A 21,421-nucleotide genomic window follows, 5' to 3' on the forward strand; every position below is an offset into this window, starting at 1 on the left:
TGGCACGGTGGCATAAAATTCCCCTAGGAGTAGTCTATTCACAATCTCCTTCTAAGCACCCATTCCCACCCCTGTGAGCCTGAACGTGCCACCCTTCAGCCCCTATAAACTGCCCCACCTATGCATCTTGGTGAGCATCCCAAAGCCTCACACATAAGCCCACACAACTGTGCCCGCCTCTGTGCTTCCCTGGGCACATTCCCAGATGCAAACACACACTCTTTCCCGTTTGTAAGCAGAAAAGAAGCTGAGGAGAATCTGTGTGAACTTCTTAGCTTCCCCCTCTGTTAGATTTCAGTCAAACTCAGCACAGCTGAGGGGAAATAAGTTACCTAGAGGGTAAGAAACCAAACTTCATTTTGTTGCAGCAGGAAGATATTTAAAAGTATTCACTGAATTTTAGTTCTGAAGGTTTCCCAGAGAACAGAGAGAGGAGAAGGGGTAGTAGAGCAGAGGACAGGTGCTATTTCGGAGGGGTCAGGCGACCCCTCTCTAGCAGTGGAACTTTTTCTGTCTGTGTGTAGACCCTGTTAATGCAGAGCACCACCTAATCTCAGAAATCTCTTGGCAGGGGACTTCGAGTTTGCTATTGCTGCAGATGACAATGCTGAGTTCTGGTTGAGTCCAAATGAAAAGACCTCTGGTCTCCAGCTGCTGGCCAGTGTAGGCAAGGTACAGCACATGCTGCATGGCTGTTTTAGTCAAGGCTCTAATATGTCTGGAGGGATGAAAATCCTTCTGGTTTACATTGTATTTCAGGAGGAAGAAATGGTGGCTGGAATAGCCAAGCCGTCATCTTGATCAGACTGTGCGAGATCCCCGCGAATGGAGGACTTGCACCACCTGGCATATTCTTGGGCAGCTTGATTTATTCCCAAGCTGCTGGAGTCCTGGGCTGTAATCAACAGACATGGCTGAGTTTCCGGCTTCTACAGCTCATGGACAGATTTCCCAGAAGAATGGGTGTTATCCCCACCGCTGGACAGTAACTATGGAACTTAGGTGAAGAAGTGAATTGTAACCTGGGCATTTTCTGTCTTCTCACAGACTGGCAAGGAGTGGACAGCACCAGGGGAATTTGGGAAATTCCGAAGCCAGCAATCAAGGCCTGTGAGGTGAGTGATCAGAAACAGCTGGGAGTTATAGAAACATAGAATCCTAGGCCTGGAAGAGACCTCAGGAGGTCATCGAGTCCAGCCCCCTGCCCAAGGCAGGACCAATCCCAACTAAATCATCCCAGCCAGGATGTTGTCAAGCCGAGACTTAAAAACCTGTAGGGATGGGGATTCCACACCTCCCTAGGTAAGCCATTCCAGTGCTTCACCACCCTCCTAGGGAAATAGTTTTTCCTAATATCCAACCTAGACCTCCCCCACTATAATTTGAGACCATTGTTCCTTGTTCTGCCATTTGTCACTACTGAGAACAGCTTCTCTCCAGTTCCCCTTGTGCTCAGAGAAATAATCTGGATTTAGTCCCAAGTATACCCACTCTGCAGTTTGCATTTATTGGTGTCTGAAATTACAAAGGTTTTCATTTACCATCTTCTGTTTTTATATGCTGGATTTGGTTTTCACTGAGGGTATGTCTACACTTGCACCCTCTTTCGATAGAGGGATGCAAATGAAGACATTCGAAATTGCAAATGAAGCCAGAATTTAAATATCCCATCCTTCATTTGCATAATCGCTTTATGGCGCTATTTCGAAATACAAAACGTGGTGTAGATATGGTTATTTTGGAAGAACACCCTTCTTCCGAAATAACCCTTATTCCTCATAAAATGAGGTTTAACAGTTATTTCGGAAGAAGGGTGTTCTCCCGAAATAACCGCATCTACACCGCATTTTGTATTTCAAAAAAGCGCCATAACGCAATTATGCAAATAAAGCACGGGATATTTAAATCTCGGCTTAATTTGCAATTTCGAATGTCTTCATTTGCATCCCCCTATTGAAAGAGGGTGCAAGTGTAGTCATACACCCACACACACACACACACACACATCTGATTGGTCAGCTTAGTCGCATGGGGGTTTCAAAACTGAAAATTTTATTTTCAAAATGGGCCTTTTCCCCCTTTCTTTAATTTCCTATTAGCAGAGTGTGGCTTCAGAGCTAGGATCCTTATCTGTAAGGGCTTGTCTTCACTAGCAATTAAATGTACTTAATTAATTGCTCGCATTAACTTGCTTCCTATCCAGACATAACCACCCAGTTCTTCTTCCAGGGGATTCCCCTATGTGTGCTCCACCTTAGATGTCTGGGGTGCTGCTGCGCACCTAGTTGGAGATGTTTGGTTGCAGTGCCCTACGGCGCGCGCTGACCAGATGGCACACACAGTGCCGCTACTAGGCGTTCGCAGCAACTGTCCCTTCAGTTCCTTCTCTGTCGCCAGTCGGAACCGCAGTTGCTCTCCAGTTTTTTGCTAAAATCTTCATCGTTCGTTGTTATAGGTAGTGTAGTAGAGTACAGTTTTTCACAGTTTCAATCATTAAAAATAGTTATCGTTGGGCGGTGAGTTTCTCTTTGCTATTGTGGCTGTTTGCCTTGACAATATTTCCTTCCCGGCCAGGTTCCCCAAGCTTTAAACGCTGCCTGTCCTGCAGGCTCTTAATCCCCGTCTCCAACAGGCATTCACACTGTGTTCAGTGCCTGGGACAGGCACATGCCACCGCCCAGTGCCAGCCAGCACTGCAGATAGCTAATGGGCTGCATGTGCAAGGCTAGAACTAAAACTTCTTTCCTTCAAAAACACTGGCCTCGCCTCCAGAGCTCTGCACTCCATTCCGCCTCATCAGCCCTCTCTGCTGGCCATGTCTGAGAAGGCTGCTCCTTTAGGCTCCAGTACCAGGGTCTCTTTCTCTGACCAGGAAAAGATCCCTTTCTTTAAATAAAGGTGACTCCCCTTCAAAAAAACAGGGGCAAACACACAAGATACCCCCTGCACCGACCTCGACTCAGGTACCGGACAGAAAGGTACCAAGACTGTCAGAGACCGACGGTTCCCAAGGGTCCAAGGACCTTACTAAAGTGGGCACCAAGGCACCAGAGAAGCCCGACTCAAAATCGGCGCCACTGGCACCATTCAATTCGGCCTCGGTATCGACAAAGGCAAAAGCCAAATCAGCACCTTTGGAGGCACTGCCAGCACCAAAGACACCTAGGTCCCACTCGGCACTGTCAGCACCTGTGCCACCCCTGGCACCGAAGAGGCACAAGCATGTGGCACCAGCGACTGCACATGCAGCACCGTTGGCACTGCAACTAGTGGTTGTACCCCCCTCGACACTGCCTTCAGCACTGGTGACCCTAGCACCGCAGCCTTTCACTATGGCAGAGGAATCTAGAGTAACATCCATGCCGACAACCCTGCTATTTGGCACCGACGGTACGCCCTCATCTTGCAGGTTCACTCTCTCTACTCTTGAGTGATGAAGACGAGGAGAACCTGCTGATGGCCCTGCAATGCCTTCCCACGATCCCCCAGGATTCCTATCCAGTGGCCTATCTTGCCATTGATTTATTCTCTGTTCCCAGAGAGAAGTCATTGACTACCGTATAAAAGATTACTCAATGTCCTGTTTCCTAGTCACGTGTGACTTCCAATGCAAGCAACTTCAATCTCTCTAAAGTGTCCACTGAATAGGGGTATGTCTACACTACCCTCCTAATTCGAACTAGGAGGGTAATGTAGGCATACCGCACTTGCAAATGAAGCCCGGGATTTGAATTTCCCGGGCTTCATTTGCATAAGCCGGGCGCCGCCATTTTAAAATCCCGGCTAGTTCGAACCCCGTGCCGCGCGGCTACACGCGGCACGGAGTAGCTAGTTCGGATTAGGCTTCTAATCCGAACTAGCTGTACACCTCGTGGAATGAGGAATAACAAATTGCGTAGACTCCTGCAGGCTGGAAAACAATGTTACTAGCTCTTGCAATATTATTGCAAGTCTCATGGTATTCAATAGTTTACTGATGGCATCAGCTTTTGGAGATAATATGAGAGTTGCAACTTTCCTTAAAAAAAAAAGTAAGATTCTAGCCTTCATAACTGTGGACAAAAGCTTGAAAATGTGATTTGTTTGAACCCATGTATTTTAAGGGCTCAGAAACCAGAAGGGAAATACAAATAATATTTATCTATAATGTCATGATTTTTTAATATTTTAAGGTGGCAATATTGGGAAAGAGACTTGAAAGTAGGGAAACTTCCAAATTATAAAGGTACTGGACTTCCTATGGAGTACATTAAAATGGTGACAGTATGCCCCCTGGTGGATATCACACAGATTTCTCTAGAGAACTATAATTTTGGTAGGAGGAAAAGGCTGTTTCTCCTAAGAAACAAACACAAAAATAAAAAAAAATCCAACAGTCACCTCCAGACAAAAGAGAGAGAAGAGAGCCCATACAATACTTCCCAGATTCTTTACAATATTCTACTTAGCAACTAGCCATGTTTCCCAAGCGGGGGACTAAAATTCTGGTGTCCAGAAGCATTAGCTGGAGGTAGAGGCTCACCTTGCACCCTTTGAGTGCCACATGCAGAATCATGAGTATGCCCTGCCTTCAACATATGAGCATCCTCTGGAGATCTCACATCCCACAACTGACCAGGCCCAACCTTGCTTAGTTTGAAAGCAGGATAGGTTGCAACTGAAGGTGTGGTATGGTTGCGCCATAGTCCTTGAATGAGAGGAATGAAGCAAGCAAATGCCACTGAACGTTCCCAATGATACACACGAGTTTCTCTTTTTTGCAGATTATCAGCAGCAGGCAAGTACTACTTTGAGGTACTGCACAAACAGGATGACAAAGGAACAGACCATGTGGAAGTGGCAGTAAGTGCCCCCATGCAGCCGGTTTCATATGCACTGATGGAGCTTGAGAGTAAGATTAGTGATAACTTCCCTCCCTGCCCACTTCCCAACTCTGACCAGGATGCCCCTGTTCCCATCCTGGAACCTTTTCAGTAAGGGACAGTCCTGTTTGCATCCTGGCCCCTTATCTCATTCTGCCTGGGATAGTCCCACTCAGTTCCCGACCTCTCCCATCTCTTCCCCGGGCTCCATCCTTTCCCTTTTCACCCACTAGTCATGGGGAATTTTGCTCCTTTTCCCTTCCCTTCCCTGTTTGATGTTCTGTATTGATTTGGGGAAGGAGGCTTCTCAGCGGCCCCATATGGTTCTAGACAGATGTGCTCTCTTCTTTTTCCTGCTGGATGGATTAATTCAATAAATGCTTCATGCTCATCTCTTTTTCTATTCCAGTGGAGGCTGAGTGACCCAGAAACTAAATTCACAGTCATAGACTCCCAGTTCCTCTCCCTTTTCGCTAGTAAGTATCTCCTCCTCAGACTTAGTGCCTCACAGACTTGTCTATGTATCTCATTGTTCATTCCAAGGCGCCACAGATGTTTCACAGCTGATTGCAGCCCATCCAGGCACATGGAAATAACATACTGGGAATGCAGCATGTTAGAAGGGGCAGAGGGAGGTTTAACAGGGTAGGGGTCAGAAGATGTGCTCTGGCCAAGTTTTGGGGCAGGGGAAAATTGGGAGTTTCACAGAGCGGGATCTCAATGCGTTTCAGAGAGATTTGGAGTCCATTGCAGGGGAGAAGAGATGGGATCTGGAGAGACTGAGAGCGCCAGCATGGAACAGAGAAACTGTTCCAGCTGGTGGTAGTAGTACAGGAGAAAGATCTACTGCCTGCTGTGCAGAGACTGGGCAGCTAGGAGGGCAGCAGAATGAAACCTGGAATATGGGAGCCAAGGGAACATGCTAGAAGATGGACAGGAATGAAGCCAGCAAAAGGAGGAGGAGGGATCTGTGAAGGATTTCTTAAAGCTAAAGGGGAGTTCTTGTGCTGGATGTTGAATGAAAGGGAAGCCACCCACGTTATCTGAGGATGAAATTACAACCTTGAGCCCCTCAAGTTCATTCAAAATGCTGCTGGGATCATCTTCCTGGCTTGTTTCTCTGTCCATGTCACCTTCCCCTGTTAAGTCCTTCCATGGGCTCTCCTTTCTCCCTGACATCAGACACAAGTTTTTTGTCTTTACCTTTATGTCCCTTCACAGTTTTGCTTAGCCCTACCTACCATCTATAGTATCAACCCCACATTAATTCTGCCAGCATTCTCAGCCTTTATTGATCATCCATATCAGCTTCGCTCTCAAACACGTCTGGGCTTTCTCCCAGGTCACCCTGTATGCATGGGAAAACTCCCTGATATAATCCATACAGCCACTACCATCTCTTTCTTCAAACCCCACTTTGAAAACCACCTCTGCTATTCTGGTCTCTTCTAGATTTTGAGCTTTCCAGGAAAATGTTCATATAGTGTTTGGCACAGTGAGGATCTGACCCTGACGGGGGGCTTTTGGACAGGACCATAAAATAACTCGTTTCTGAGAACGAGATGCCAAATTGAGTTTGGAGAGAGGGTGCTGGAGTTGTCCTCAAAGAGTGAGGAACCGTTCTAGAGGGGATGAAAAGATGGATTGTTCCTTGCTCCCTCTCCCCTTTTCTCTGTTTTCTAGATGAGACTCTCTTAAAGATGGATGAGGTTGGTCATATCCCACAGACACTGGCCAGCCATACAAGCCCACCCACAGCCAACCTGGGCAACATGGAACACCCAGCTGACATGCTGAAGTCTGATCCTCGGGACACTATTTATAAAGGTGAGACACCACCAAACAATGGCAGCTCATCACATCACATCAACCAGGGCAAATGAGGAAGGTGGATTTTCATAAGTTGTTTTCCCCAAATTGGGATAAGGAAATAGGTGCTCCACACTCTGCCCTGTCAGCTCTCTCAGGTGTGCTGAAATATCACATACGGAGGATAAATTATAAATGTGAGAGGTTAGTGTAGTGAGATGACCCCAGGAGATGGAATGTTTAATGCAGTTGACATCATTGTGATGGCAAATTGGTACACGTTCATAGGGAATGGCCATGGTGGGTGCTGTCCAATTTAGGGTGGCTTTGGTTTGGTGCATTTCCCATGTAACTGTTCTCTTTGTGTCTGTCTGTCTATGCCTCTCAGTGCCTTTGATTAGTAAGTCACGCCTGCGCAGGACCCTACCCGACTGCCCTTACAAGCCCAGTTATCTAGTGAATGGATTCCCACTGCAGCGCTATCAGGGACTCCAGTTCGTAAGTCTCATTCCTAAAACAAATGTTTGCTTAGCTCAGCCCTCCGGTAGGAAAGCATGTACATTCTGTAGAACATAGAAAATAGCCTGCTTGTGGGAAGGATTTCTTTTCATAATGTGTGGAATAGCCCAAGAGCTGATGCCTGCAAGAGGGTTTGGGTGTCGCTTCCATGGTCCATAGAACAGCCCAACGTCTGTTTCCCTGTTTCCTAATTCAAGCAAGCCATTACTCAGCTGGATACACGCAGCAAGGTGCAAATGACGGGATTGAAGGACATGTTCCCCAGAATGGGTTCTGAAGCCTTACAATAAACAGAACTATACTCAGACCTCAGCTCTAGGCAGTGCTGAACATTGGAAAAATTTGGATGAATTTCTGAACTTTGCAACTCACCCCTGTATTTTATATGGGGCCCTATCAAAACTCTAGATCCAAACATCTCTAGGAAAGATTGCATTAAACACTGAAGCTCATGTGCATCTATAGCGGTAATTTTTTGTGCATGTTTTTTTTCCCCCTCTTTCCAGGTTCATTTGTCCTTTGTTTATCCAAATGATTACAGCCGCTTGAGCCACATGGAGACAGACAACAAATGCTTCTACCAGGAGAGCCCCTATTACCTGGAGAGGTAAAACAATCCTCCCATGTCACAGTCCGGGACTGGTTGGCGAGGCAACTGCCTTGGCATGTATCTGAAACTCTAGGATTTAATCACTGGAGGGAGAACAGGGAAGTATAAGGCTTTGGACTGGAGTAGAACTTGACGTGCTAATTTGTAGAATTCTCTTGTTGAACACCCAGAAGTTAATGGGAATTGGGCATTCCAGTTTGGTGCTTAAACCCTTCAGATAGCCAAGGTACTTTTTCAAATAAAAAATTTTAACTCCTAAAGGAAAACTGCGCCCTCCTCCCCCCCGAAGATAATGTGCTTATGGAAAATAAATCCTGTCAAATAACTGGTGTCTCATGTTGATGAGATTGATTGATTGATTAAGGTAATAGTAATTTTGATTGATTAAAGTAATAATATTGTCTTACAGACTTTCTGAAAGACATTTGATTCAGTATTACATCACATTTGGATTAAAAAACTTTCAGTGATATCAAATTAACATGGCATATGTTAAATTTGATGTCTCAAAATGTAATTGGTAATAGGGAATCATCATCCAATGGATGTATTTCCAGTGGGTTCCCACAGCAACCAGTTCTTGGCCCTTTGCCATTTAAAATTCTTCTCAATGACCTGGAAGGAAATATAAAATCATGTCTGATAAAATTTGCACAAAAATAATGATAAATAATGAAGAGGGCAAGTCACTCATTCAGAGCAATCTGGTTTGGTGAAACTGGGCAGAAGCAAAGAATATGCATTTTAATATGGTTAAATATAAATGTATTATCTAGAAGAATGCAGGCCATTCTTATTGAATAAAGGACTCTGTCCTGGGAAGTAGGGACCCAGAAAAAGATTTGGGGATCATGGGTGATAATCAGCTGAACATGAGCTCCCAGTGAGATGCTGTAGCCAAAAGAGCTAATGAGACCCCTTTGTGCATAAACGGAAATTTCATGTAGGAATAATGAGCTTATTTTACCTCTGTATTTAACACTGGGGCAACACATGCTCAAATCTGCCCCTGTTTCTGGTGCCACCATTTAAAAAAGGTTGTTGATGAAACCAGAGAAGGTACAAAGAAGAACCATGAGAATGATTAAAGCAGTGGTCCCCAACCTTTTTGTGGCCAATATCACATTCATGTTTTCAGAAGAGTGTGGCGGGCGCCAACAAAAAAAGGCGTCAAATGTGAAATTGAAGGCTATTTTCATATTAAAAGTGAATTGGGTAAATTTGATAGAAACTTAATTTAATTGGATAATATTTTAATTCTATTGTAATTCATTTTTAAACAAAATTCTGCATTAATAAAAAGGGGGGATGTCCAAATGTTGAGCAAAAAAAGCACCCCTCCCCTCCCCCCAAAAAATCATGGCACCTTTAAATTTCACATTCCCTTCCACATGGCAAGGGAAGAATGTCCCAAGTGGCTTTCCAGCTGAGAAACTGAAAATACCAGACATTTTACTGAGGGGGGGGGGGATCAGGCCAGGGGTTTGGATTGTGCCTTAGGGCAGGGGATTGGGTGCAGGGTCTGGGAGGAGAGTTCTGTGGGTGAAGATATCGGAGTGGGAGTAGATGGGGGGCCAGACACTTACCAGCGAGACGCGCTGCTCTCCTGTTTCTCCCACAAGACCTGCCTGGCCATGTGCTTGGGGATTGGTAGGTTCCTGCAGCTGCTATTGTCCAGGTCCGTCCAATGGGCTTGTGCGGGGTCAGTGGGGTGGTGGAAGCGGCCATGAGGGACCCTCCCCTGCCGTCTCGCAGCTCCTGCACCACAAAGGGCCCCGCCACGGCTGTTTTGCGTTGGGGGAGAGGGGCTGTTGCTGCCTCGCAGCCGGACCCGACCAGCGTGGGGTTGCTTTGGCTACTGAAGCGCCTGCGTGGGCGGTCTGCTGCGGTGGGGGCGGGGCTCAAGCCTCCAAAGCGCCGTGTCGGGCTCCCTCGTGGGCCCCAGGCTGCCGACCCTGCGCTAAGCAGAGGTGAATGTGAGTAGTTTTAAAACGCCGGTGCGGGCGCACATAAATGCCCCCGTGAAAACATGCCTTTTATAGTGATAAACTGAGAGGGCTCAATCCATTTAACCTCCTCTTTGTTAAGATAAGGATGACTTGATTAGTATGTTAAGTGTCTATATTTAACAATGGACTCTTCAGTCTAGCAAAGACAGGTCCAACACAATCACAGAACCTGGAAGTTGAAACTAGTAAATACCGCTTACATTTTTAATGGTGAGAATAACTAACCATTGAAACAGTTTAATAAGTGTCATGGTGGCTTCTCCACTACTAACAATTTTTAAATCAAGACTGAATGATTTTTTAAAAGATCCACTGTAGGTATCCTTCTGGGGAATTTATATGGCTTGTGCTATACATGAAGTATGATTCTCAACTTTGAGAAATGTCCCCTGCTCTCAGCTGATTTTTCTGTGGGTCAGTGACCATTGACTAAAGACAAGTTCCCTGTCCTTCTCATAAATAAATACAATGCAGAAACTTTTTGTGTTTGACATAGTATGTTATTTAAAAATTAAACCTGGCCAATAAACCCCCAGTTGGGGCCAAGTCCCCATTAGGCCACAACCCCTTCCCCCAGACCCTAAATCTGAGCCTGTTATACACTGGAACCCCCTGCCCTGAGCCCCTCACATACCCCAACCCGAATTCCTGCACCCTCACATCCACAAGCCTGTGGCTTGCCTAATACCCCAACACTGCCTGGCCAGGAGCCCCCTCCCCGAGCCAGTGTCCCCTTCACTTCCTCCGGCATCCAGATTTCCTCCCAGAGCTTGCACCTCTCACCCCGTCCCACACCCAAATCCCTCATTCCCACCCCAGAGCCTACACATCCTGTCTCAACCCAGAGAGGATATGGCTAGACTGCTGGAGTTTTTCAGGATTCTGGAGATATCCCAGAAACATTCTTCTGCATCCAGGGTTGCGTTTGTTCTTCCGCTTTTTTAGTGGAAGAGCAAATATGCTCTTTTGGTCACCCCTATATTCCTCTTTCCATGAAGATAAGGGGGCTTCCAAAAGAAGGGATTTTTCTGACATTTGGTGCAGTCTAGACAGGCCAAATGTTGGAAAAACCTCTTCCTACAGAAGAATTGGGGGAAAAAAGCAACAGTATAAGGATTGGGGATAGCAAGTGATGGAGAGGAGGAGAATAGAGAGGGCGGGGCTTCAAGGAAGGGGTGAGGCGGTAGATCTTGGCTTGGTCTGTCATTTAAAAAGTGATCTTGGGGGTAAAAAGGTTGGAGACCACTGCTCTGGACTATAAGATCACAATGGTCCCTTTGGGCCTTGCACATGGACTCTATGGAAACTTCTCTTTCCCTGTAGCGTTCATCTTTGGGGACTCAGGACGTGCTGCTTCATATGAATGAGAGCTCCCTTCATTCATATGGGGGCGGTGTGGGAGAAAGAAGGAGGCGGGTTATGGGGACATTGAAATAGTGGACAATAAAGATGATGACTCAAAGGTGTATGAGAGATGAGTATAGCTCAGTGGTTTGTGCATTGGCCTGCTACATCCAGGGTTATGAGTTCAATCCTTGAGGGGGGCCATGTAGAGGTCTGGGGCAAATCTGTTAGGGATGGTACTTTGTCCTGCCATAAGGGCAGGGGACTGGACTTAATGACCTCTCAAGGTCCCTTCTAGTTCTCTGAGATAATTAAAAAGAAGACAAATAGCTTGTGTTTGATACAGAGTTTAAAAGGGGACCAGTAGGTGCCAAGGATGGGGTTTGGAAAGAGAGGAATGAGATGTGGTCTTCGCAGGAGCATTTTGAATGGATTTAAGGGGCGGTAAGATGGCATTTATCATGGTATGATACTTCCAACAGAGAAACACTCCTCTGTAACTTATAGCTGTGCCTACATTTCCTTCTTACTTCTGAAGGTTTGGATTCTATAAGTATATGAACATTGACCAGCCAGAGAGAAGAAATCTGGAGTTTGGGGAGAAAACGGAGCAGACAGGTAGAGACCCTATTGTGAGAGGCAGGATGACTCTCCTGTCTTATCAATTTTTTTTAATGTCTCCTTTTCCCTGGAATGGATGGAAGATGCAGCTGACTTCATGTGCAGTGGAAAGCATGGCTCATGTGTGCCACAGAGCCATGGCCAGGTTGAGGGGGCAGGGCCATCAGACTTGCCAAGTTTTGTGAACTTGCACATGTGACATATCATGCAAATTATTTAATTATATGGCTTGCATATTTATTCATAATTTTGCACATTTCATCTTTTTAAAAAATGTAGATTTATTGCTTGTTAAAGATATCAGTGAAAGCTCAGGTTGGGGCAGCCTCCCCTGACTTATTCTCTCCCCTTGTGGTCCCTAAACCTCAGTTTCCCTCTCCCTCCTCATACAGCCTACCCAGGAGCAACATTCAGCCCCCTCCTCCCCAATCTCAGTGCTCTTCATTCAGTGTTCACCTGTGCTAGAGCAGTGTTTCTCAACCCTTTTTTTTTATAAAATAGCCTCTTTTTAAAAAAAATTATAAGTACCCCTGGTACCTAGAGTTTTCAGACACACAAAATTTGTTTTCTACCATTCCAACACATTTGTTTAAACAACTTAATCGTAGCCAGGTGAGCGATGAAATTTTTGGGTGTAAAAAGTACAAAAATAATAAAGCGCTGTAAAACTTAAAACAAAAATTCAGTTTTCCCCAAATTTCAGTTGTGTTGACGTACCGCCCCAGACTTCTCTTGAATACCACTAGTTGAGAAACACTGTGCTAGAGGGCCATAGCTGGGGGAGGGGCACGTCTACACATGCCTAATAGCTATGGCCATTGGGAAGACTGGCCCACATGTGCCAAGGATACTAGTACAAGAATTAGCGCAGCTTCCCCTCCCCAGAGCACCCTCGGAGCGTTGGAAGAGGGAATACTCACCATTCACACCATGACAGTGAATGAGAACAAGCCAAAGCAGCTTCCCTGGTGGTGGACCCATAAAGGGGCATGAACTGATGGGTTAACTCCCTTCTGCTTTTGGGTGTGGGTCAGGGCAGCGAGGGCAGCAGAGTAGGTTAGAGATGTCACTGTTATCTATGTTGCAGGCTCTGAGGAAGGGAATCCTGATGAATTTAAGTACATGGACCAGGATGCAAAGAGCACCAGTCCCCCAAGGAATCCCAGCAAGTGGGGAGCAGAGCCAGTGGGAGTTGAGGCAATCCCCAATACAATAGCAGGCTACGGAGACGTTTACAGTGACTATTCCCTCCCGGGGCGTCGGAAGCTCCTCTTGCTTGTAGATGGTAATACGGGAGAGAGACTGCAAAAGAGAGGAGCAAAAAGGCCCCGCTTTAAGCCAGCTCACAGGACTTCAGCCAACCAAAGCAGCCATCATACTGGTCTAGAAAGAAAGCTACCAAGAAGGAGGCCCTATCTAAAAATCAAGGTCAAGGACAGTTCCAGAAACCCTCCTCGTCATGTTAGGGACATCCATGGAAAGTCACTGCCCAAAAGGAGAGTGGGAGGCCAGGACCCTCCTTCTATCACAAGACCTCAAGAGCCCTGGGAACATACACCCAACAATTCCAGGGATTCTGCTGCCAGGATTCCAAGGGAAGTGGAGCCTCTTGAGAAATACCGTAATGCAACCAGCCCCAAGGACCAGCCAGCAGGCAATATACAAGCAAGGAGACAAAATCCAGTTTCTGGCAGAACAAGTAGTAGAGCTGTAAGTGCTGCCAGCCTTGGCAAGCAGACCCTTTACGAAGCCCAGTGGCTAAACCAGGTGGAGTCGTACATTGCGGAGCAGAAGGCAGCTGATGGCATTGATGTGGATTTGGCAAGAGAGCAGGTGGAGTTTCAGCCAGAGCCTGCTGAGCCAGCCGGAGAAGAGAAGGAGGAAGAAGTGGAAGGGGAAGCAGAGGGGGAGGGGGAGGAGGAGGAGAGATTTGAGTACATGCCAGCATTTGATCAGGTAGTAAACTGGGAGCAGACTTTCAGCGCAAGCAGCTTGGACTTCCACGCGCTGCGGACAGACTGGATTGACCTGAAATGCAACACATCAGGGAACCTGCTGCTGAAAGAGAGGGAGGCCCTGGAGGTCACACGCATCTTCATGAAGAAACTCAACCAGAGAAGCAAAGGGTAAGGCAAAAACTGTCTCTTGCAGCCCCAAGGTCCTCTCTCACGAGTCTCCATACCATGCTGCATAGGAGCCACAGCATGGTATAAGGAGCCAGTAGAAATTAGAGCGAAAACTCTAGAGATTGAAAATACAGCCCTAGAAAATGAACTGTGAAGGGGGAAGGGAACCTGAACACCAGAATGGACTGAGAATGGAAGAAAACGCCTTCACTGCAACTCACTAGGGTCTGTCTAACACAACTGTGTAGTGGCTGGTGTGAAATGAGTGTAGGTTTCAGTCCACTTTCCAGTGAGCATGTTCCCAGAACTTGTAAACCAGCATTGGGCATTACTCCCTCTCTCAGCTAAGCATTTAATGGACATAGGAACTGAGCTAATGTCTCCCTGCCAGTTGAGGGTTCAGACTCACCGGCTACATCTACTCATCGTCCCTCTTCCGGAAAAGCCTATGCAAACGAAGTGCAGATTAACATATTGCCATGCTTCATTTGCATAATTAACTAGGAGCCGTCTACTCCGCGCCTTTTAATGCAAAAACCCCCTCTTGTGCAAGAGCCGTTCTTCCTGAAAAATGAGGAAGAACAGCTCTTGCGCAAAAACGGCTTCTAATTAATTATGCAAATGAAGCGCAGCAATATGCTAATCTGTACTTCATCTGCATAGGTTTTTGCGGAAGAGGGAAGCTGTGTAGACGGAGCCACTGACAGGATGCAAGAAGGTTACTGCCCCTCATGCTGTGCCTCTCCAGTACTAGAAAAACTTAAACTCACTTTGAACAGTGATTTTGGCGGGATCTTTATTTCCCTTTCTTCATCAGCTTTTCTGTCTTGGTTTGGATCCCAGATCTAATCCCAAGTGACTAACCCTGAGGCCAGTCAAAATCCTAAACCTGACGTGGGTCATGGGGGGTGGTGCAGTGACGCTGTAGCCTGGGCGTGAAAGGGTTAATAGCATTCCTGGCTGAGATGCCCTGGAGAGGAGTGACTGGTGGAGGTGGGGAGGAATGTAGATCACTCTGTTGCATCCCTGCAGGAGATTCCTCCTGCAGCGCATTGTGAATGTGGAGAAGCGCCAGGACCGCCTGCGCGGCAGCCGCTACCTGCTGGAGCTGGAGCTGTTGGAAAGGGGAGGGCAGCTCGTGCGCTTTTCAGAGTATGTCTTTGCGCGGGGCTGGCCGGGCATCAGCAGCAACAAGCAGGAGGAGATGAACATGAGGAACCTGGCATGGGGCCGCCGACGTCAACTGATGGGAGTCGCGAATGAGCCGGACCTGTGCTGGCCTCTGGGCTTCTCCTGGAACCATCGTGCTGTTGTCCACTTCATAGTACCAGGTCAGGAGATCTAGGCTCTTCCAAAATAAAACATGAGTGGGGAGATTGTGGCCTGACCCTGATCCAGCCTTCGAGGGACTCTGCTGGGAACTGGTCCAGACACAGCTCTGAACACCATGTCTGTGCCAGTGTCCACACCTTGCTCCACTACCTTTTCCCTCCAAATGAAACTGCATCAGAAATAGAACTGACCAGCCGCAAGAATGCTTTGAGCTACCTGAAGTATGACTCTCAGAATAGACTAGGAATGGGCTCACCCTGCAATACCAAGATGTGAATCAAAATGGCCACCAAGCTCAGGGCATTCATATCTGGGTTTTCTGTTTGGGCCTGTCCCTAGATTGCTCCCTGGTACCAGTGTTGTCTTTAATTTTTTTTATGTCCATGTGCAGAACGAATTTTGTTATGTGCCCCAGTAGGGAGGTGGGGTGCGATAGATCACGTCCATACAGGTGCACGTAGCAAAACTCATTCTGCACATGGATGATGTATGGTGGGGATGGGGCCGAGAGGTTCAAAGTGTGGAAAGGAGCTCCAGACAGGAGCACTGGGTTGTGGTATGGGGGGGCTGAGGGCTCTGGCTGAGGGGGCTTGTTCTGGGGTGGGGCAAGGGCTGATGGGTTTGCGGCGCAGGCTGCCCCAGATGGAGAGAGCTACCTCAAGCCCCCTCTAACCACAGAAGCTTGGGGCCAGGTGAAAGGCATCTCTCCCCAGCCACAGCAGCTCCAGCAGGGTGGGCCAGGGCATGTATCCCCCAGTCACAGCAAGTCCGTGGCAGGTTGGGACCAGGGAGAGAGGTGCTAGACACGGGGCTTAATAGGTGACTGCGCAGCTTAGAGGGAAACTCCTATTTGGATCTGACTGGAGGCTGAAATCTCAGCTGTCTGCAGTCAAGGCATGAATTCAATTTTGCTTTGATTTTGTTCTCCTATCCCTGTCCCCACCATGATTAGTGAAAAACCAGGCACGCTGGGTATTGCAGTTCATTTCTGACATGGAGGAACTGTCCAGAGTTACCAAGGACCCATATTTCAATGTCATCATCGCAGACTACAGCAGTGATGACATGGATGTAGAGAAGGCTCTGAAAAGGTCCAGCTTACGCAGGTGAGCATGCCACCTATTCACACGCAAACGACACACCGGCATGCCCCTGCGAACACACATTAATCTCCCCAGCCATCTGCGTATAGAAACTCAAACACACGCACCCCTGCAGACAAAAGCCACGCACACATTCACTTTGCATCTGCATACTACATACCCTGTCACCATCTGCCTTCACACATATGCCTCTTGTACAGTCCATCTACCCTGATGCATCTCCCTTTTTGCAACTCCTGTTCAGGTTTGCGGTAAAGAGTCAAAGGCAAGTCTCCAAGTGGTAGAGAAAGGGGGAAAGCCAAGAAGGTGACAAATCAGTGATGAGTGGGACTAAAAGAAAGGAGAATTTAGAAAGCTAACTTGTGTGTCTCGCTGTCGCAATTATCTAAAGTAACCATCTGCACCACACACCGTCAGGACCTTCTCTTTTGTGTTGTAGAGTAGCATCTCTCAAACTGGGGTCCTGATGCAAAAGGAGGTCTAAAGGCTATTCTGGAGGGGTACTGGGGTTGCAAGAGCACTTGCTGGCCACGTGCCCAGCTATGAAGGCAGCGTCACTGCCACCAGCAGCACAGAAGTAGGGGTGGCAATACCATACCATGCCACCATTCTGTGCTGTTGCTGCTGCAGGCAGTGCTGCCTTCACAGTTGGGCAGGCAGAGGGCTGCTCCCCCTCCAACTTTTGGTAGTATCCTCTCTTTGGGAACTTGAAATATGGTAAGCCAGGGAGGGGGAGGGGAATGTCGCCACAGTCTGAAATATTTTCAAAGATGGGCCAGCTAAGAAAGGTTTGAGAGCCACTCTTTCCCATTAGTAGGTCTAGGCTAGGACTCCAGAATGCCAAGTAGTGCTAAACAGTCTCCCGAGGCCTGGCCTCACAAGAGACCCTATACTGTATATAGAAAGAAGCAAGGCCCCATAAGAACATAAGAATGTCTGTACTGGGTCAGACCAAATGTCCATCCAGCCTAGTATCCTGCCTGCCGACAGTGGCTAATGCCAGGTGCCCCAGAGGGACTGAACCAAACAGGGAATGATCAAGCCATCTCTCTCCTGCCATCCATCTCCACCCTCCGACAAACAGAGGCTAGGGACACCATTCCTTACCCATCCTGGCTAATAGCCATTGATGGACGTAACCTCCATGAATTCATCTAGGCTGTGTCCAGACTCAGGGGTTTTTTCGGGAAAAGTAGCCTTTTTCTGAAAAAACTTCCCCTGCGTCCAGACTCAAGCCGCGTTCTTTCGAAATTAAATCGAAAGAACGCGGCTTTTCTTTCGATGGCGGTAAACCTCATTTCACGAGGAAGAACGCCTTCTTTCGAAAGTTCCTCTTTCGAAAGAAGGCGTTCTTCAATGTAAATAGGGCTTCTTCGAAAGAGAGCATCCAGACTCACTGGATGCTTTCTTTCGAAAAAGCAAGCCGCTTTTTCGAAAGTTCAACGTGCAGTCTAGACGCTCTCTTTCGAAAGAGGCTTGCAGTCTAGACATAGCCTTAGTTCTCTCACAAACCCTGCTACAGTCCTAGCCCTCACAAGCCCCTCAGGCAAGGAGTTCCCATGTAGCCTCCTTACACAAGACTGGAATGTGAACTAACCAGGAGTTTGATTTAAAGTTGCAACTTTGTTTTTTCCCTTTTCCATCACCATGACAACTTCATCACCATAACACCATGCAGCTGCCCTTTGTTCTGGAACCAGCTAGGAGTAGTTCCACCGGATGAGACCTCAGATATGTGCCAAATCATACAACCAAAGAGTGCTTTGTGCTGGTGAAGCACTTGTGGGTGGGTTTCAAAGTACTTTTGAGATATCTATTCTGGAGTGCAGGTCTCAGTTAAACCCACATCTCTGCGGTCTAGGCCATGATTATTTCAACCACCTGTGGGGCCCTGGAAGGTGCTCACTGTGCTGCATAGGGCCCGAAGGTGAGGGTGAATGTGGATTACACTCTAATGCAATAGCATCCACCCAATTGAACATTCCCAAGAGTTGTAAGTGAGCATTGAACCAAGATGCTTCCTCCTCCACTCCCAATATCTCCCTGACTTCCTTGAGAGATTTCTAGAAACTGGGGGCAGCTGCAAGTGAGCTAACGAGCCTCACTAGAAGGCGTTGTTGTGTGGTTAAAGAACTCAACCTGTTTCCTGTCTGTCTTGCCAACAGTTATCAGTACTTGAAGCTGACAGGGAATTTTGAGCGTTCTGCAGGGCTGCAGGCTGGGATAAACCTAGTGAAGGTGAGTGCCTGATAGCTGTGGTACCCAAGCTGCAGAAAGATGTGTAGCTCCTGTACATCACCGGCACCGTGTACTCACGCGCCCCCACCTGTCATTCGGAAACCTTTGTCTTTCGGCATTGCCAGGGTCAGTGCACATGTCCCGTTCATGCTGCCTTGGCAGTGTGCCTCAGTCATGACCTGAAGGGGCCACACTGAGGAGATCAGTCTCTGTGGCCCATTCAGGTCTTAGCCTCCCACTTGGGACAACCAAACAAGGAGGGGAAACATGGTGCCAGTGGCTTCTGGGATGTGAACGCTGCCTGCAAGGAAATAGACTCTGGTAACATATTTCACACCGGTCACTGAACAGCCATTGCATGGCAACAACGTTACAAGCCTGAAGTTGGATTTGGATTTGTGACCTTGTGGTGAAAGAGACTGTTCTAATTCATTCCCAACCCCCCACCACTTGCCCACCCTACACAGGCCTGCTTTAATCCAGTCTATATGTTTCCAAATGCATTTCCCACTTTTTTACTGATGAGAAAGCACTCCCCCCCCACACCCCAGCGAGGCTCTGAGTGAGATGGGGATAGACCACATCAAAGCAGGCTTGATTGCCCAGCCGCCACAGCACAGTCCAAGATCTCAGAGGAGGCTTTGGGCCCCATGTGCACTGAGGGTGAGCTGCTTGTGGCACAGGAGTCATGGGGCAGAGACTAGGGGCTTGATTCTAATTTACATGAGGGCCCCTTTAAACTGCTCTGCCAGGGCAGAAAGGCCTTGGAGTGAGTGTAAATTATATGTAGAGCAATGCAAAGGGACTCTGCTGTAAAAGAGGACGAGGCCCTATGTAACCTGGACAATTATGGGGCATCAGTTGCTGGCTGCTGGTTGGCTTTTGCCTATCTGGGCTGTGAGAGAGGTGGCTGGCATTGTAGTCTTTGGGTAGAACTAGGATCATTCAGCAGGAGACTGGAAAATCGTCCTAGTTCAACAGTGTTAACAATAGGTACAAGTGGCATAATCCAGATAGTCAAAAGTGAGAGTAGGATGTGGATGTGGCTGATAGCAGTGTCAGCCAGGGTAGTGCCACAAACACACCCACCTTTGATAAGCTGTGCTGCCAGGTCGGTGGCAGGGGGTGAAATCTCTCTACGACTGATAACTGGGTGATTGGTTCCAGGATCCACATAGTATCATCTTCCTGTGTGATCTCCACATCCACTTCCCGGCTGGGGTCATCGACTCGATTCGGAAGCACTGCGTGGAGGGCAAGATGGCGTTTGCACCCATGGTTATGAGGTTGCAGTGCGGTGCATCTCCGCAGTGGCCTGAAGGTGAGAGGCCAGAGCTGTGTGGCTCAGGCCTGGGTGAAGGTGCTTGTAGTCTGAAATACCCTCTGGTTATGTTCCTTCACCGTTATGGGGGCCCTGCAAAATCTTGACCTTGCGGGAATTACCAGGGCCGCTAAGAGAGTGAATAAATGTTGGATAGGGTTTAACTGAGTTTAAAATCTCAATGCCAGACGCCAAAGGAATTGGTACTGTGGATGGTATCAGTGTGTTAAACAAGTAGAGCCATATAAGGCATGCGAGTGATGTACTGATGCAGGATCCCATTCAGGGGCTTTTTATACACTTGGCTTCCTCAAGAAAATCTCTCCCCTCTATCAGCTTCTGTCCCCTCCCTCCAGCACCTTCATCTGCTCTCTTCATTTCTTTCTGCTGTGGCCATAACTTGTTCCCAGGTTCCTCTCCACTGGGCCCAAACTGACCCAAGGGGATTGATTGATGCAAGGGCCACTAGAGCCACTGCCTGAGGGCTTCTCACTTTGATCTGAGCTCATTGTTCTATTTTCATTGGTCAGAGAAGAAGCTCTGCTGAGAAGAGCTGAGAGACAGCAAGTCGGGGCAGCATGGCTGTGCAGGTGCACGCACTGCAGCACTGCTGCTAGGTACAGGTGGTCCTCCAAAGAGGGAGGGCGGGACTTCCTGGGATTCTATCAAAATCAGGGCAAAATTCCAGTTTCAGTATTAACTCTCAAGGGACGGGGACAGACCCTCGATGCGGGGATAAGGCAGGTGAATCAGAAAGTATGTTGCTGGTACATAAGAGGTGAGAGCATCTGTCAGATATAAAAGGATCACATGCTCTCTGCCCTGAACATTAACACCTTGTACCTTGGTACTGGATTTGTTGCCACTAGAATTGCCGGGATTAGTTTGTTTGTTCTTCCCATTCCTTTGGCTCAGGTATTGTCCCGGGGAAGTGTGGTTGTTTGTCCAAGTGTGGGAATCTCTCCTGCTTCAATCAGAAGTGATTTAGGATGCCTGCACGGCTGAGGACTTTTGGTTGTGTCTGCAGGCTATTGGGAGGTGAATGGATTTGGTCTCCTAGGCATATACAAGTCTGATCTGGATCAGATTGGAGGAATGAACACCAAAGAGTTCCGGGATCGCTGGGGAGGAGAGGACTGGGAACTTGTGGACAGGTGAGTGGAGATGTTCCATCAGCTCTGCCCTTGCAAGGGGTTCAGGAAAGCAGTCTCATGTAGTCCTGAGGTGACAGGGCAAGAGAGAGAAGTGAGCTGTAATTCCTACTGAAGTAGAGCAGTAAGAAATGAAGGTGACAAAGGGCACTGAGGGTGAGCCCCTGAGGATGTCCTCTTAAGCAACACATTTTCTGGCAGAGCTAAAGGCTGCTATAACCAGAATGCCTCCTCATAGCCACTGACACAGGAACAGAGAGGGCTATCTCCAGAGTCCTGGCACCTTCCTGACACATCCTGGGTGGGCATTGGGTACATCAGGCATGGACAGTTGCTCCCAGTGCATATTTTCAACCTCTTCCTGCTCTTTGAACAG

The 21,421-nt window shown here is 47.7% G+C and overlaps 1 protein-coding gene across 3 annotated transcripts in view; it reads left to right on the forward strand.

Moving 5' to 3' along the window:
- The window catches only part of B4GALNT3 (beta-1,4-N-acetyl-galactosaminyltransferase 3), a 107,524-nt gene that overhangs the window by 81,548 nt on the left and 4,555 nt on the right, over nt 1–21,421 (forward strand). For 2 of the 3 annotated variants that reach the window (XM_075940924.1, XM_075940934.1), the window contains 14 exons: nt 572–672; nt 1,048–1,115; nt 4,764–4,842; nt 5,272–5,338; nt 6,546–6,689; nt 7,060–7,169; nt 7,697–7,797; nt 11,692–11,771; nt 12,862–13,900; nt 14,933–15,231; nt 16,185–16,338; nt 18,501–18,573; nt 19,741–19,894; nt 20,922–21,048. In XM_075940924.1, coding sequence (XP_075797039.1) covers nt 572–672; nt 1,048–1,115; nt 4,764–4,842; nt 5,272–5,338; nt 6,546–6,689; nt 7,060–7,169; nt 7,697–7,797; nt 11,692–11,771; nt 12,862–13,900; nt 14,933–15,231; nt 16,185–16,338; nt 18,501–18,573; nt 19,741–19,894; nt 20,922–21,048 — 2,596 coding nt within the window. The remainder of the gene's footprint in view (nt 1–571; nt 673–1,047; nt 1,116–4,763; nt 4,843–5,271; nt 5,339–6,545; nt 6,690–7,059; nt 7,170–7,696; nt 7,798–11,691; nt 11,772–12,861; nt 13,901–14,932; nt 15,232–16,184; nt 16,339–18,500; nt 18,574–19,740; nt 19,895–20,921; nt 21,049–21,421) is intronic. The other variant, XM_075940941.1, reaches the window with a different exon arrangement.

The sequence above is a fragment of the Pelodiscus sinensis genome, chromosome 1 (assembly GCF_049634645.1).
Source record: "Pelodiscus sinensis isolate JC-2024 chromosome 1, ASM4963464v1, whole genome shotgun sequence".
NCBI classification, from domain to species: Eukaryota; Metazoa; Chordata; order Testudines; family Trionychidae; genus Pelodiscus; species Pelodiscus sinensis.